Source organism: Strix aluco, chromosome 11 (assembly GCF_031877795.1).
Source record: "Strix aluco isolate bStrAlu1 chromosome 11, bStrAlu1.hap1, whole genome shotgun sequence".
NCBI classification, from domain to species: domain Eukaryota; kingdom Metazoa; phylum Chordata; class Aves; order Strigiformes; family Strigidae; genus Strix; species Strix aluco.
The window spans coordinates 2,539,946-2,555,507 of NC_133941.1; the positions used below are offsets into that span (position 1 = coordinate 2,539,946).

Genomic DNA, 15,562 nt, shown 5'->3' on the forward strand with positions numbered 1-15,562 from the left:
GGGCGGGAAGACCGGGGAGGCCTGAAGGGGAGGGCGAGCGCGGCGGCGGCGGGCGGTTAAGGCTGCGCGGCTCTTGCGGCGGCTTCGGGGTGGGCACCCGGCGGGAGCAAAAGGTTCAAGATGTCGAGGAATGTAAGTTCTGCTCGGACTGGTCCTGCCGTTGCTCCGCGCTGCGTGTGGCGTTGCCTCGGGTCGGCCCGTTCTCGCTCCGGCTGCTCCCCCTGGGGTGGCCTGTCTGAGGCGAGGGGCCCTGTGCAGCGGAGGGGCCGCTGTCACATCTCGCCCGGGATCTCGAGATGAGCAAAAGGGAAGTCTCACCTGCTCGCTTGGCCGCCTGTGCTAATCTGAAGTTACTCCTGGGTTATTCCCCACAGCCAGCGTACGTACAGATAAACCCCTGGGCTGCCTTGCTTTAATGTGGCACTGGCTAGGACAGGGACAGCAATTTTGTTTTAAGCTATCTCTTCTCCTTGCTCTAGATGCAATTCTTTTAAAGTATGCAGGCACTCACCACTGGTGAGCTAAATTGTAACTTGTTATTTATAGCTATGTTTTAGCTGGTCTGGAATTCAGGAGTATTACTCAATTTGTCATGGCCTGAATGCAGGGTGTGGACACCAAATAGGGAACCTAGAAACAGACTGAAGAAAGCTTGAAGGAATGTGTGGAACCACTATAGTAGCAACTGTTTTTTCCATTAGGCTTATTTACTGTATTTCTAGTATCAAAAGCATAGTGAGACATTTAATAAGTGTGGGAAGGTTTTGGTCCAAGGCAGGAGGTGCTACTCTGTAGAGCAGCAGTATTAACAAAGCTAAAACACCTATTTGGAAACAGAATGCCTTCCCCTTTTACACCAATATTGCATTTTTTGGATTCTCTCTAACAGTTCTCTGACACGGGCAGCAGAAAAGAACATGTTAAAATCACAAGTGAGTCCAAACCAGGGTTCCTGGAGAGGCTCAGCGAGACTTCTGGAGGCATGTTGATGGGACTTGTGACATTTCTTCTGTCTTTCTACCTTCTTTTTACAAATGAAGTAAGTAAAATACTGTCAGTGTTTATGCACAGCTTTAAAATGTCTCAGTTGAGGTGAAATTCAACTAGTTTTGCATTTATAGGCTTAATAAAATGGTCATGTTAAAGCTCTATTACTTCATTCGTGAGAAGAGGGCACTGTCTGGAGAGCCTGGTGCTTGAGCTTGGGATATAACAGAAGAATGAAAGCACAGGGTGACCGATAGTGTTTCTATAGAACTGAGCATGGTAGAGACAGGGGCAGCGTATGATGAGAGATACGATCCACAACTTGTGAGCTGATGCAGAAACAGGCTGTAGTATTATTGAAAGAGGGTGGTATGAGCCAGCCACATTCCGGTCGTCTTCTTTTCTTGGGATAACATGGGGTCCTCATTGCTAATGTTGTTATAATTGTGTTAAAGGAATTCATGCTCCATGTTGCAAAATTGAGAGTGTTAATTATTCTCAGTGTTACTTTATGTCTTGGTTTTAGATTGAAAAAAATAATTAAAGTAAGCAGGGAATCCTAACACCCTACCATTGCAAAGGTACATGCTTTTGGCAATTTTGGAGTGGGGGAGCAGAATTCTGTGAATTTTTACCTAAGAATTCCTCTTATACCTTTACAAGAGGAAAGAGAACTACTCCCAATTTTGGTGACTTTGCAGGAAAAGCCACACCATAACATGATGGTAAGGCAAGGAAAACTTCTGCCAAGTACGTGTCTATGGAAAAAGGACCATAATTGACCTAATTTTTGCAGTTACTCATGACCAACGAACAAGGTAAAGGTGAAGCGCGATAATTTTAGACCCCTGTAGGAATAACCTCTGTGTGTTTGAGGAGCTTAGTCAATGTTAATGGTCATGCTGCATGGGTGAGTACTGCCCCAAACTCGGTCAGCCAGAGAAAGAGAGGTAGAAGTAAAAGCGTGTTTCAGGAATATGACTTGAGGCTGAATATACAAGCATTACTTGTGGGCTTCAGATCACCTGTGTGCTAACCTTTTTCACAAAATACTGCTGTACCATTGATTCTCCACAACTTGATTTTGCTTTTCTTGATGGCAGGGACGAGCTTTAAGGACAGCCAAATCTCTTGATGAGGGACTTTCTCTCGTGATCCCTCTTGATAGCATCCACAGTGTGTCTCAGCAGAATGAAGGGAGATTGGTGCACTTAGCTGGCGCTCTGAGTACATCTAAGGTAAGTAAAGTGGCATCTTGAAGATAGGACTATTTCAAGCTTGGAGAGAAGGAAGGGTCTTTGCCAATTAAAATTATGTTTGATATCCAGGGGGAAGACATGTAGCTTCTCTCCTGTGTAAGCATTGCTGGCTACCACCCAAACTTTTCTTGGGCCAAAATCAGGGAGATGCTGTACAGCCTTGGTCTCCCTACTCCCAAGCAAGATGCTACCTCTAGCTGTGCTTACCCTCCCACTGCCTTTGGTGGGTAATTTCAGTCCCTCTTTGTATGGGGAACCTGTTGTTTATTCGTGATATTGTAAAGTCTTCAGGCTCTTGCAGCACAGAGGCTCTGCAAGTTCTGAGTTTTCGGTAGCGATGTCATTTTCCGTGGTCAGCCTGCATGGTAACACAGCACGGTGTCTTCCGGGCAAATAAAATCTCCCCCTGGTTTAAACAGTTAAGCCTGCATACCATTAGCCAGCATTTCTGGTTTGATTCTTCACTATGGCAATAATTTTGGATGATGATTCTTTAGGTCAGATTTATCAGTGATAGAAAGAGATGCTCCTTTTTGTCTTTCATAACATTTATTCTATATTCAACTGTGTGTAACATAGTACTAACTATGTACAGTAAGGTATGTAAATGGGTTTGATAATGAAAGTACACAGTCTTGGAGTTTGTAAGGTACAGCATTTATACTGACTTGTATTTTTTTTAATTTTTAAATAGCCTTTGTTTGATCCCAGCTATGGGCTCTCCATCCAGGCTGTCAAACTTAAGCGTAACGTGGAAATGTACCAATGGGTAGAATATGAAGATTCCACGTAAGTGAAAGTAATCTTTAAAAGTTATTTATAAAGCTGTTGTATTAACAGGATCCCATTGCTTTTTTCTCCCCAAAGAAAAAAAAAAGTAAGTCTTTATGGCAGGAGAATTCTAGAGCTCTTGGGTTTTTTTAGAATCACTTCAATTTCATTGGAGATGTCAGGTCCGAGATGGTCAGTGCTGCAGAATTTGCATCTGTTAAAATCTGGGTAACATCCAAGGCCTTTATCAAATGTTTCCACTTTCTGATTTTATATAACTTCATATGAGGTTTCTTGGCCTCCGTGCTGCAGCTGTGGTATTTTGTTTTCATTATTTTTGTCTGATGCTGGGCCACCTCAGAGCCCATTGATCTATTTTCTGTCATGTGTGTTGTCAACGGAATTCAAAGATCTTTACCAGCATATGGAAAAAAAACCAAAACAAACCTCATGTTTTTCCCATAGACTCAGTTGATTTCTATTTTTTATAATGTTCCTAAAGCTTCTTTTATTTATTTATTGACGTACTTTCTGCCCATCACAATTTTTGTAACTCCACCCTCATAATACTCCCTCCCTGCTAGTTGATTAGCAGAATCAAAACCATTGTCCCAAAATACTTCGTCCTGAATCTTTTCAAATAGAATTCATAATTCATTTTTTTTTTCCCTGCATCTGCTAAGCCTGTCCTGCTGCCATTCTCTAAAATCTGTTCATGGACTCTCAAGCCAATTTTTTTCCCTGTCCTCTAAAAGGAAATACAAAAAGATTTTTGCTGAATCCAGAAACTTCAGCATGTTTTCCCTTGGCTGTCTTCCTTTCTTCCACAACGACAATGGTTTACTTGTTGGGTTTTTTTGGTTGGTCAGTTGGTTTTGGTGTTTTTATTAATCTCCCAAAGGGCTCCTAGCCTTTGTTAGAAAAGTGAACTCAACAATTTCAGTTATGAATTTCAGAATAAGCTCTGATAAACCCATTGATGTAAAAACTGCGTGGTTGATGCCTACAGCCTAACATACACTAGAATATTTTAAAGCAATTAAAAAATCCTATTGTATCCCATTAAATCTAGAAGTCAGATTCTTTTCTCAGACTTGTGGACACTTGAGACTTTTTGGCATGTGACTATGAGGGAAATATCTTAATTTCTTTAGTACTTCATACATGTGCAAACTGAAGTACTTAATTAAACCAAGACATAATTTCTCGATTTTTAGAAGATTGCTATCCTCAATAATCAAAAGCCAACATTAATTTCTAGCTGTGAAAGTAAACTGCAAAATTTAGTTGCTTGAGAGACACTCAGATTAGTTTATAATAGGCAATATTGCAGCCTAGGTACCGTTTTAAGGGGATTTATAAAATAGTAATGAGGTGTTAGCTACTCTGCTAATAGTTGCAAGCAGAAGGGGAAAAACATTTAATAACAATTCAGCTGACAGTGGTATAAAAGTTGTTAGCTATTATGTAGGTCTGACTCCACAGAACTCATGTTCCAACTGTCTTTTGTGTCATACATATATTTTCTGCAGTTTTCTCCTTGTACAGAGAATCTGTGACTTCAGAATAGGTAGTTCAGAGAAGAGTTAGTTTGCTTGTAAAGATAAGTTTGTGTTGCCAGTGAGCTGTCTGTGCATTCCATTTGTAAAGTGTATTCTGCCCTGAGCAGGGGTGTGTGTGCACTGTTTTGGTTCTCATCCCACCCATTTTCTCTGCAGGGAATATGAAGAGAATGGTGAGATTAAGAAAGAGACGAAGTATTCATACAGTAAGTTGATCAACAGAAAGTCCCTTTTCGTTTATGGATGTAACTTTGGACTTTTATGTGTGTGTATTTTGATTTTTGTTGTAAACCCTGTATTTTCCTGTTGGGAAAGAAAGGAAAGGAATTTGAAGAAATAAGCAAAAATTCTGTTTCCTAAACAGGTGGGAGGATCTGCCTTTCTTGAGGTAACTGAGGTGAAAGGAGGTGTGCTGTTAGCAAGCAACTACTACAGAAAGTCTTGTCTTGGAACTCCTGGGGGTTCAAAGCACCTTTCAGGGATAAGGTGCTGCGGGAATAGGACCCATAAGGTCCTCAGTGACAGGAGATGGGCAGAGATGGGAGTGTGATCAAAGCTATGCCTGGGGTTGCTCTTCACAAGCAGAGTAATTGGGTGTATGTCAGGCATGAGCAGAAGAGAATAGAGAGGGAAGAACAGTGTAGCTCCAGCCTGTAAGACAGCCTGTTGAAAATCTGTTTAGGTGTTGATACCATCTAATGAAAACCACCAGCACCTTCTGATGTGTGCTGTGGCTTTTGCCAAATGCTTTTTTGGCAGGAGCAGAACTGAGAGCATTATTCTGCTCTACCCAGTGGCAGAAAAATACTCTTGAGTCATCGTATATCTGGAGATTGGTCTCTGTGCTTCATTTATCTCTGATTAAAGCACATGGATGTGCAACGTGAGTGTGCAGCAGTTTCTGGGTGTGATCATAAAAATACCCCAGGTCAGTGAAGCATGGGACCCTGCAGTATGGAGATACATAAGGAGCAAAGCTAGTGGTTGAAAGCTGTGAAAAACAGCCTTACAGTGGCAGGGAACAAAAACGAAATGCCATTTAAAACAACAGCTGCCCTCTCAAGATTGATGGATTGTGTCCAGTAAAAGTCTCTGTATTATTAGATGTGGTGGGTTAGCCTTGGCTGGCAGCCGAGGGCCCGCACAGCTGCTTGCTTCCTCTGCCCCTCTGCAGGACTGGGAAAGAGATTGGGAAGAACAGGCATGAGAGAGCTTGTGAGTTGAAATAAAGATAGGGAGATTTCTTACCAGTTACCATAATGGGCAAAACAGACTCAACTTGGGGAAAAATAACTTAATTGTCAATTAAAACTAATATTTAGTTACTGATTAGGGTGTTGGCAAAACACATTTGCTCTCACCCTCTCCCAAGCTTAACAGCTTTGCTCCAGAGTCCTCTCCCCTTGCCCCCCTGCCTTTGTTCTCGCCACAGGTTACACTCACTCCCTTTAGAGGGGCAGTGAGAGGTGCAAGGGGTGGGGTAGGTTTACAGTCAGTACATCATGGTTTCTCTCTGCCACTCTTTCCTTCTCACACTTTTCCCCTGCTCTAGAATGGACTCTCCCCATGTTGCAGTGAATATCTGCTCTGCTGTGGAGCACCTCCTCCTCCTCTGACTTTGGTGTTCCCTCTGTTGTTTGTTACTCCTTTTTGTTCCCTCCTTTCCCCTTTTTTCTGCCCTTTCTTACAAATGGTTTCACAGAAGTGCCCCAGACTTTGCTGATGGGCTCAGCTGTGGCTTGCAGTGGTTGGACGTGGAGCCAGCTGTGTCCAACCCAGGGCAGCCTCTGACCTCTTCCCACAGAGACCACCCTGCAGCACCCCCCTACCCTCCTCTACCAGAATCTTGCCATGTACCCAATACACCAGAATATCCCTTACAACGATACCTACTTCACTGTTTAACCAAACTCCCTTTCCTTTCTCTCTATTCCTTCACGGAAGCAGAGCAAGCTATATTTAATATGGAAGCTGCTCAAAAGAAGACTCTAGTTTTGTAGGAGTTATAAGGAACCTACTGGAGTCTGTTCTGGGGATGTGGGAAAGCTGCTCTGGCCCAAACAAAGGCAGCATTACGCATTTTTGACAGTGGCACATACAGGTACCATCTCTATCTGTTGCTTGACTGAACTGAAAACTGCTAGTTCCAGCAGAGCTTGCGAGTTTTCCTCACAAAACCAGATTATTCCCAAAGAATGGAGCCAGTAATCAAAGCCTGATCATGGAAGATGCCAACAGCAAAGCTCCCACTGTGCAAAGTTGAGTTACAATTTTATCCCTGAAATTCTTTTTTTTCCTAAATCCTGCCATTCCTTGTTAAGATGCTAGGAGGGTGGATTAAAGTGTCAGTCCAGACTATCAAACACATAACTTGGGGTAAATAGTATTACTAGAAGTGTAACTTAGAACTGATTAATTGTTTGGGAGGTGTCTTCAGTAACTAAGATGAGTGGCATTTCTTCCTGTCTTTTCCTCAACCTTTATATCATTTTCTCTAGATACTGAGTGGAAATCAGAAGTTGTGAACAGCAGAAACTTTGATCGAGAAATTGGACACAAAAACCCTAGGTAATTTACCACCTGGTGCACTGCCTCTGGATTCTGTCACTGTATCTGATGCAAGATGAGAGCTAAATGACTAATCCTCGGGACACAGTGAAGTAGATGGAAACTGTTGGTGTTTTGGTAGCTGGGAGAACTAAGGCATAGAGAAGTTAGAGTTCAGAGGTGCCTGGCGGAACCAGAATTAAGCCATCCATTAGTGATGCCTGGACGTCAGGCTGTGATTGTATTACCTCTGGACCATGTGGTCTCCATATAGGACAACTTGAATGGTTCCTTGCTGACTTTTATGGTCTGCTAGTGCAGTCTATTACTAATTCTTTCTTCTGTTACAAGTACAGGGTTAGAATAGCAGGTATCCCATGAGGTTGTCACACCACTTGTATGCTGCTTTTTCTAAGCTAGCATGCATGAGCTCACAGGGCTATTTGTGGCAATCGCCTGTATATAATTTGCTTCATCTCTCATCTGCAGCATTGTAGTTACACTACAACGTGCCACGTTTAATGCTAAGTTTTAGCATGCTTGTCATTCCCACAGCACCTGCTTGGTTCCTTAGGTTGCAGGATGCCATCTGGCAAAAAACCATCATGTGCGAGTGAAAAATACAGCTGGCGAGATAGTAGGACCAGGATTTCAATAAAAGTTTGAACTCTTCAAAATCTTCAGAACTTTGTTTTGGTTCTGTGGGCTCATCCAAATACATTGCCCTTTATTTAGAAGTACTACTTAAGGAATGAAAGCAAAGATCTATGTGTTTTTGATTATAAGTCCCAACTAGCAGACTTGTTTAGACAAGAGACAATGGAAAAAAGGATGCACAGATGACATACCTGCTTTGTCTGTCCTCCCCATGAACACCTTTTTGTTAATGAAAATTCTCTAAGCCTTCTCCAGTAAATGCAAATCTCCAACTGAGAGTAAGAAACATATTTTATTTAGTGCTATGCACTACCTAATTTAAAAAATGCTGCAGCTAAGAACGTTTCATCTGAGTGTATTGGTACAAACCAAGGAGACTGAGCATAACTGCTGGATCCTTGCATGAGACAGCACGGCGTATGCAGGCATGCTGAACTTTAGAATTCATGCCTAGCATTAATGAGACTCTGTTTTAAGTGTGTACTATACATCTTCTTCCTTCTGTCCACCCATCTTATCTTTTTATGCAACTTAGACATTTGTGAAAACAAAATCTGTTGTTTACTGCCAAGGAGATTCTAGTAGTACTACTTACACGAATGAAGTCAAGTCTGTAAGTAAAGGATTCCTGAGTTTGGAATTTAATTAACTTGGCCAGAATGTAGAAGTACCTTTATATGGAGAAGGTTTATGATTAAGGTTTCTTAATTTAGCAGGTAAGATCTAGCAGTTGAGAGCAGAAGCTAAATAAATTCAGGCTAGAAATAGTGTGTCTATGAGTGTAGTTAAATGCTGCAGGAATTCATCTAGGAATGTGAATAGTTCATTGTCACTCAAAACCTCTGTGTTGCCACTGAACAGCTTCCTAAGAGCTGACCTCCATTTCAGCCCATTGTAGGTTCAGTACAGAAAAAAATAGTGAAATCCTGCAGTGTGAATGGAAGGTCAAGCCAAGGGATGAAACAGTCTTGTCTTAACTCATTTTAATGGCTCCAACACTCTGAAGGCTGGACACAGTTTCTTGCTGGATTTGTTTTCACATCATGACAGCCATTTAGCTCTTTGAGTTTCTCCTCATGTTTGACATAGTACCTTTTATGTGCTGTGTGTTACATGCTGCAAATCAAGAGTTTGATCATAATTCTGGGACTAATCAGGGACTCTCTCTGTTCCTCAGTGCCATGGCTGTGGAGTCTTTCACTGCTGTTTCTCCTAATGTCCAGGTTGGCAGCTTTGTTCTTTCCAAGGGTAAGGATTGCTCTGTGGTCACTTTGTGTCTGCTGCTGCATCAGCAGTGGACTTTGGTTCTTTCCACAGTGTGGTCATTTCAAGTGATAATCAGGAAGCGAGCCAGCAGATTGGCTGTTCCAAGTTAAGACACCAGACCTGAGATTCTTTGTTCTGCTTAGGTCTTGTGGAGAAAATTGACGACTTCAAGCAGTTGAGTTTGTCAAACCTTGAGGATCCACATGCTGATGTTACCCGAGGAGGAGATTACTTTTACCACAGTGACAACCCCAGGCGTCCAGAAGTAAGACGAGAAAGATACACTGAACCAGTGATTACTATTACATGGAAAATAAAGTTGGGGCGTGTCCCATTTTTATTTAAATATGTAGAAATTGGAGTGCAAACCATCACATAGGATGACACCCTTAGTACAGTCCTTCAGCATGGTGCTTCTCTTGTAGGAAGCTTCTGATCCTGCTTCTTTGTCTGCCGTTTTGTCGAGTCTGCCACGCTTTTAGATGGAAATACACAAAATGGTGCTGGGAGGTGGGTTCTGCCTCTGCCCTGCTGTACTGAACTGAGTACAGTGAAATAGTTTATTGTCAGCTTGTGCTGCTGCCCTTCTCTGCCATGAGATGAAACAGCAAGGGATGAACGTAGGATCTCATTGATGTCAATGTGTTCCTGCAGGTAAATCAGAGGGGGTATTGCAAAACAGCTTTTGAGCTATCCTGTTTCGGCTACCAGCTAGGCCTGAAAAAAGTGCAGCTTGGAAATCATTCTGGGTATCCTCTGGCTTGACATAAATGTTCAGAAAAAGTGTTGATACATAAAGGGTGTTCCCATGCAGAGTTCTCTTTCCTGTGATTCTCTGCAAAGAAATCTTTCTTGACTTCCAATATTCTCGTTTGTAGGTAGGAGACCTTCGTGTCTCGTTCTTCTACGCAGGTCTGAGTGGAGATGACCCCCATTTGGGCTCTGCTGATAAGGTGAGTCTTCACCTGTTTCTGTATTTTGCAAACTCTGTTCCCAACTCAGTAACCAGTAAATATTTTTCCCTCCCTTCCAAGGTGACTGTGATTGCTCGCCAACGCGGCGATCAGCTGGTTCCATATCATACCAAGTCTGGAGATATCCTGCAAATTCTGTACCCTGGGGACCTCTCTGCGGAGGTGAGAGACCGCACTGTGCTACTGAAGGGTTAAAACTGGAGATGGTAGTGCAGAAGCAGGAGGGGAATAAGCTCTCATTCTCCTTCAGACCTGCTCTAGGGGAGGAGATACCCAATACAAACATTGGCTTTTCTCTCTCATTTTTCTAGGACAACACGTCATAGCCTGTTTGCCTTCCAGGTTTCTGCATGTTCTTTGTGTTGCAGCAAAATGCTGTGCTTTGCCCACTGGCAGTACATAATTTGGCTATAGTTATTCCTGATGGGTATTTTTAATTTTAAAAAGGAACCGTGGCTAAAGTAGCTATATATTTTTTGAAAACCCCCTTGGGTTGATGCTGAACATCCTTTGCTTTACGGGCTGTTTCTGTGCCTTCTCATTCCGCTTTTATTTGTGCTATTGTAGTTTCCCACTTATACATGCAAGCACATGCTTTTGAAAAGGTCGTATGTAAAAGTAGTAAAAATCAGGCTTTAATTAAACAAACCATCCCCTCTTCAGCTTCTAATAACAGGAGTTTAGGCTTGTTTGAAATGTTTATTACTATTCTAGCTGAGAAAGAACCTTCAGGCAGAGCATTATGCTCCGATAAATCCTGCATGCTCCAGCAATTTGGTGATTCATTTACTTGTTTTAGTAGGTTTGTTTCCATTAATGATTGTTTCATGCCCTGCTGCAAAACTCTCAGATGTCAAGAATTTACAGGAGCTCCCCAAAGCAGTTAAAAAGGCTTTTGTTTTGAGTTGAGAGTAACAGTAGAATCAGCTCTCTGCTGTGAGCTCTGAATCTTCATTAGATAGAATTTTAGTTCATTGGAAATTAACTCACTACAAATTAATAATTCGTAGAGTACTTGTATGTACAAGTAATCGAGCAGTCGTACACGTCTTTTGCCATTAAGTGCTTTATTATGTCTTAGCCATCTTCGTGTGTATGTTTTATAGAGCCAGAGGGGCACACAGCCCATTTTGAAACAATCTTACTCAGAATTCTTGCAAATAGATGCTTTGTTTTGCCCGATCCAATATACACATACCTTTTATCTTCCCAGCATACTGCTTGCTTTCTTCCATACACCCTTCAGCCATCAGTGGATATTGTTTGGAGGAAGAGAGAAAAGGCCACACAGTGAAATCAGATCGTTCCTCCTTTTATTACATTTACTTATTAGTGTCTTATGTTCTGCAGTAATGTTGAATGTATCCATTTGCAGCAAAACCTGTGCTTTCTGCCTGTGGTTATAGTGTCGAATGGTGCTCGTTTAGCTCTCTTAATTTAGGAAAACATTGGTTTCCCTTGTGCTGAGCTTTGAAATCTATTGTAGTGTGCTGCAATACTGTGCAAAAAGACCCTGCAGAATGAACTGTGATACATCTTCTGTGAGAGAATTTGTACTCCTGAAATACTGCTGGCTCTGATTTGCTCGTAATGCACTGGAATCAAGGGGCTCTCGAAAGAAATTGAGGAACAAGCTGCATGTATTGGTGTTTGCTTTCAGGAGGTGTTTCAGAAGGAGCACGAGAGTAACAGCATGAAGACCTGGGCCCTCCGTGCAGCAGGCTGGCTGGCAATGTTTGTAGGCATCAGCCTAATGACCCGAATCTTTTACACTTTAGGTAAGTTTTTTACAGAAAGGTAAAATGATTTAGAAATAGGATTCTAATCCCTGCAGAGTCTTCTCTTGCTCACATATGCAATTAATTAATTTGAAGGTCAGGAGAAATCCCGTTTGAACTCACACTGGATTTGATCTGAAAGTCACTGTAGGCAGTTGCAGGTAAACAGGATCCCAGAACCAGATGGTTGCTTTGTGAACATTAAAAAAAAAAAATGCAAATATCTGTTGCCAGTCTCAGAAGATCCCAGCCCAGTGCTTACCCAAATCAAAAGCCAAAGCACATGTTGGGCTGGTTCTTTCAAGTCTAATTCAAGGTGCTACAATCCAGTTACTTTCTACACCCATACACAAGTGGTCCCCCCGACAGGTCTTAATTAGTAGTTGTATAGTAACATGTCTTTGTGTCTGGTTACTCTACACTACTGTGAACAGACAGCAAAGAAAGTTTTTGCTTATCCTTTTAACAGAAAAATGTTGGAATAAAAACTTGCAGAAAAGCAGGACAGTGCCTCAAACTTGTATAAACTTGAGACATCAAAGTTATCATCTGCTTTGCAGCTGAGAACTTTTTTTTTTTAAAATCTATATACATGCTACTGCAAGATTTATTGTTGCCAGAAATGAATTTTTGTGCTAGCATATTGTATCAGTTGCCCTAGACTCGCTCCATAGCTGCAAGGCTATCAGTCGACTCTGCCTCTCAAGCCTTGGACAAGTCTTCACACTTGATTTTGGATTACTTTCTGTCTAAAGAGATGAGGATACTGTTGCCTTGTATATTTAGCTGTTGCTTAATTATCAAATGCCTTGATGATACTCTGCTGAAATGCCTTATCCAGTGCTCTGGATAAATAATTTGAGTCTGCCTTTTGATTGCAACAGTTAGTGCATAAATCCTAGGTGTGAATAAGACTTCCTTCTAAACTATCATCTTGTCAACTACGTTATCCCTTGTTTAATTCTTCCTGCAGTGGACTGGTTTCCCGTTGTGAGAGATCTGGTTAACATTGGATTAAAAGCATTTGCCTTCTGCGTAGCCAGTTCGCTGTCGCTCCTGACCATCTCTATCGCCTGGCTCTTCTACCGCCCGCTCTGGGCTCTGCTGGTCGGGTTGCTCTCTGTAGTTCCCATCGTGGTTGCAAAATCTCGTGTTCCGCCAAAGAAGCAGCAGTGAGAAGGAGGTGGGTTGGTCGGGTTTTGCGCTGAATCCTGGTTAGAAACTTCTCAAGTGCATTTCTGTCCTGGTTACTGCAGCGTGCTTGCAGCCTATCACAGTTAGCGGTGTGTGCCGGGAGCCGGGGAGGGGCTGGAATGTCGTTGTTGATACACCTTATCTATGAAAAATATGACTGTAGGATGCTGTTTGTAAGAACTCAGTGACACTGACTGGGGAAGAAAGCATTTTGGAGTGTCTGTATTGATTCTAAGTGAGTGAACAAGCAGATTTGTACCTCTTGCCATTTGCTAATTCCCCCTGATTTGAGAACAGGCAGGTCCTCACTGACAAGTGGGGCACGTGGTGTGTTAGGGAGAGTGCCAGCATCATCCCATGGGCCGTGATCAGATGTTGTACCTGCCTGACAAACCCTCCTCTGCTGCCTTTTCTTAAATGCAGTCATGTACACTCCTTCGGCTGCTGCATGTGGAAGTGTATCTGTTCAAAGGAAAAACACAGCCAAATTTCACACAATACTTACGTAAGATGTATGCTTTTGGTCTGAGGATTTTCCAAGTAAATTGAAATAATGAGTGGCCAGGTTAGCAGTGCTCTAAGGTAGGGTGGATTTGTCAGAAAGCATTGATTTCCCCCAACTTTTAAAAAGTCTCTGAAGTTGTTCTTGGTTAAGCATCCAAAAACGGTAGTGTGGACTATACCATTGCATAGCTATTTCAAAAATTGAACTTCAGATTGCACTTAAGGGGACACTTGGAGGTCACTAACTTTTAAAAAAACCTGCTGCCTTGAACGAAACTAACTTTTAGAATTGAATGGATGTTCTTCAAAATACTTGGGGGCTTTTTTGCTGTGTATACTGTTTCTTGAATTTCACTTAGTAAGGACAATGGACACCCTCCATGAAATTAAATAATGGAAACAATTTTGCATGATTATTTCATAGACTTTAGTAACCTAAACGTTGAGCTTTGTATCATGCTAGAGAAATGCCTTCTTGTAGTGTTGTGATGGCTCGTGTTTACGTATTTCTGCTGCAACCAGTACTTGAGATTGGAGACTATCTTGTACTGGTTTGAAGTCTCTCTCCACGCAGTCTGGCTTCCAGATGTGCCCTCCCTGCACTACAGAGGGTTTTCTGCGAGTATACACAATTCAGCACAGAAATAACAATCTGATTTATGCAATCCAGTTGTGACCGTCAGGAGAAACGTGTTCCCCGTACCAAAGGAACTTGAACATACATAGAAGCAAATGTTTCCTACAAGTGGTACTGAGTTATAAATCATAGATGTTTTTTGAAGTAGGATTACTTGATTAGCCTTAATCTTTTTCGTTCTTCTGGTATTTGAATGTTGTCAATTCAGTCTCGTGGCTCGGTTCTGCTGGTAAAAACAGCAGGAGTGAGTGAAAGGCACCAGGAAGCGCTGGCAGGTGTTGGTGATGCTGTGCTCTTCCTGCTGCTCACTGACACCAACTTTGGCTCCACCGATTAAGAATTGCACTCCACTGGGGAGAAAACCAGGTGTTGGGCTGCTGTTTTAGCCGTGCGCAGGAGACTAACCCGCATTACTCTATTAAGAGATGAAGATACACTTTTCTACAGAAGTGCTGAGCTTTTGTATATTTAATAAAATACTGTTTTCAAAAGGTTGGTCTGTAGGCTTCTTTTTTATTACGTTTAAGTATTGCATGTTTTATGTCCAGGAATAGTGTCCAGGTACATGGAGGATTAGTTTGTAGCTTCCACGTGAACTAATTTTCTACTGTTGGTGGAGATAAACGCGCAGTTGGGTTTATCGTGCAAATATTTCCCCATTTTAGGAAATAAGTTCCTAAGAACAGCACAGCTGCTGTCTGGTCTCTGTACCTCTGTGGGATGAAAGGCTGATTCCAGCCCACCATGGTTTTACTCCCCATTACTGACTACTTAAGTAATAGTAACTTCCTTCCCTCCATAAGATTATTTGAAAAATATGATGGTTCACCCTGACTGCATACAGCCTCTTGGATTTTTAAAGAGACTGGGGGTTTACCTATGCATTCAACAGCTTTAAAGACTTTTGTCTTACTAGTGCATGCACAGGAATGACGCTAAATAAAGTCAGACCCCTTTCACCGACAAGAACTTCACATTTCCCAGGCCAGGCTGCTGGCAGAGCCAAGGCTCCCTTTCCCTGCATGTACACAAACAATGTTTCTATAGAAACAACAGCATCAGTATTTCTCTTGCTTCCTTACCAAAATCTGACTGAACACGTACCTGATCTGTCAGTCATCTTCCCATTCTGCTTTGGCCTCCCTTAAAAAATATTTACTCTTTCATCTTTTGCAGGCTTAGCTCAGGAGAGCTGGCTGCCTGCCGAGCTGAGGAGCAGGGTCCTGCCCTCTGGAGATGTTATTGTCTCTCTCCCTGCCGACTGTAAATAGTCACTGGACTCAACTTCACGTATCTGGGCTGTGTCCCAAGAGTTGCTTTGGGAGAGCTGGTACCAGCTCCCATTTTAAGCTGATAAAAAATGACCGATACCGGCAGGAGCTGGACGTGGGCCCTTGTGTTCAGTGTCCCCCCAGGGTGTACCCTG

General features: G+C 42.3%; 1 protein-coding gene across 2 annotated transcripts in view; it reads left to right on the forward strand.

Annotated features, from left to right (window-relative positions):
• TMEM43 (transmembrane protein 43) overlaps positions 1-15,562 on the forward strand; it is an 18,632-nt gene continuing 3,070 nt past the window's right edge. The window contains exons 1-12 of one of the 2 annotated variants that reach the window (XM_074835650.1): positions 1-132; positions 890-1,039; positions 2,091-2,225; positions 2,941-3,035; positions 4,736-4,785; positions 7,078-7,147; positions 8,961-9,031; positions 9,193-9,314; positions 9,928-10,002; positions 10,084-10,185; positions 11,684-11,801; positions 12,775-12,984. In XM_074835650.1, coding sequence (XP_074691751.1) covers positions 121-132; positions 890-1,039; positions 2,091-2,225; positions 2,941-3,035; positions 4,736-4,785; positions 7,078-7,147; positions 8,961-9,031; positions 9,193-9,314; positions 9,928-10,002; positions 10,084-10,185; positions 11,684-11,801; positions 12,775-12,977 — 1,203 coding nt within the window. In that variant the 5' untranslated portion in view covers positions 1-120 and the 3' untranslated portion in view covers positions 12,978-12,984. Of the gene's footprint in view, positions 133-889; positions 1,040-2,090; positions 2,226-2,940; positions 3,036-4,735; positions 4,786-7,077; positions 7,148-8,960; positions 9,032-9,192; positions 9,315-9,927; positions 10,003-10,083; positions 10,186-11,683; positions 11,802-12,774; positions 14,628-15,562 lie in introns of those variants that run through there. The other variant, XM_074835649.1, reaches the window with a different exon arrangement.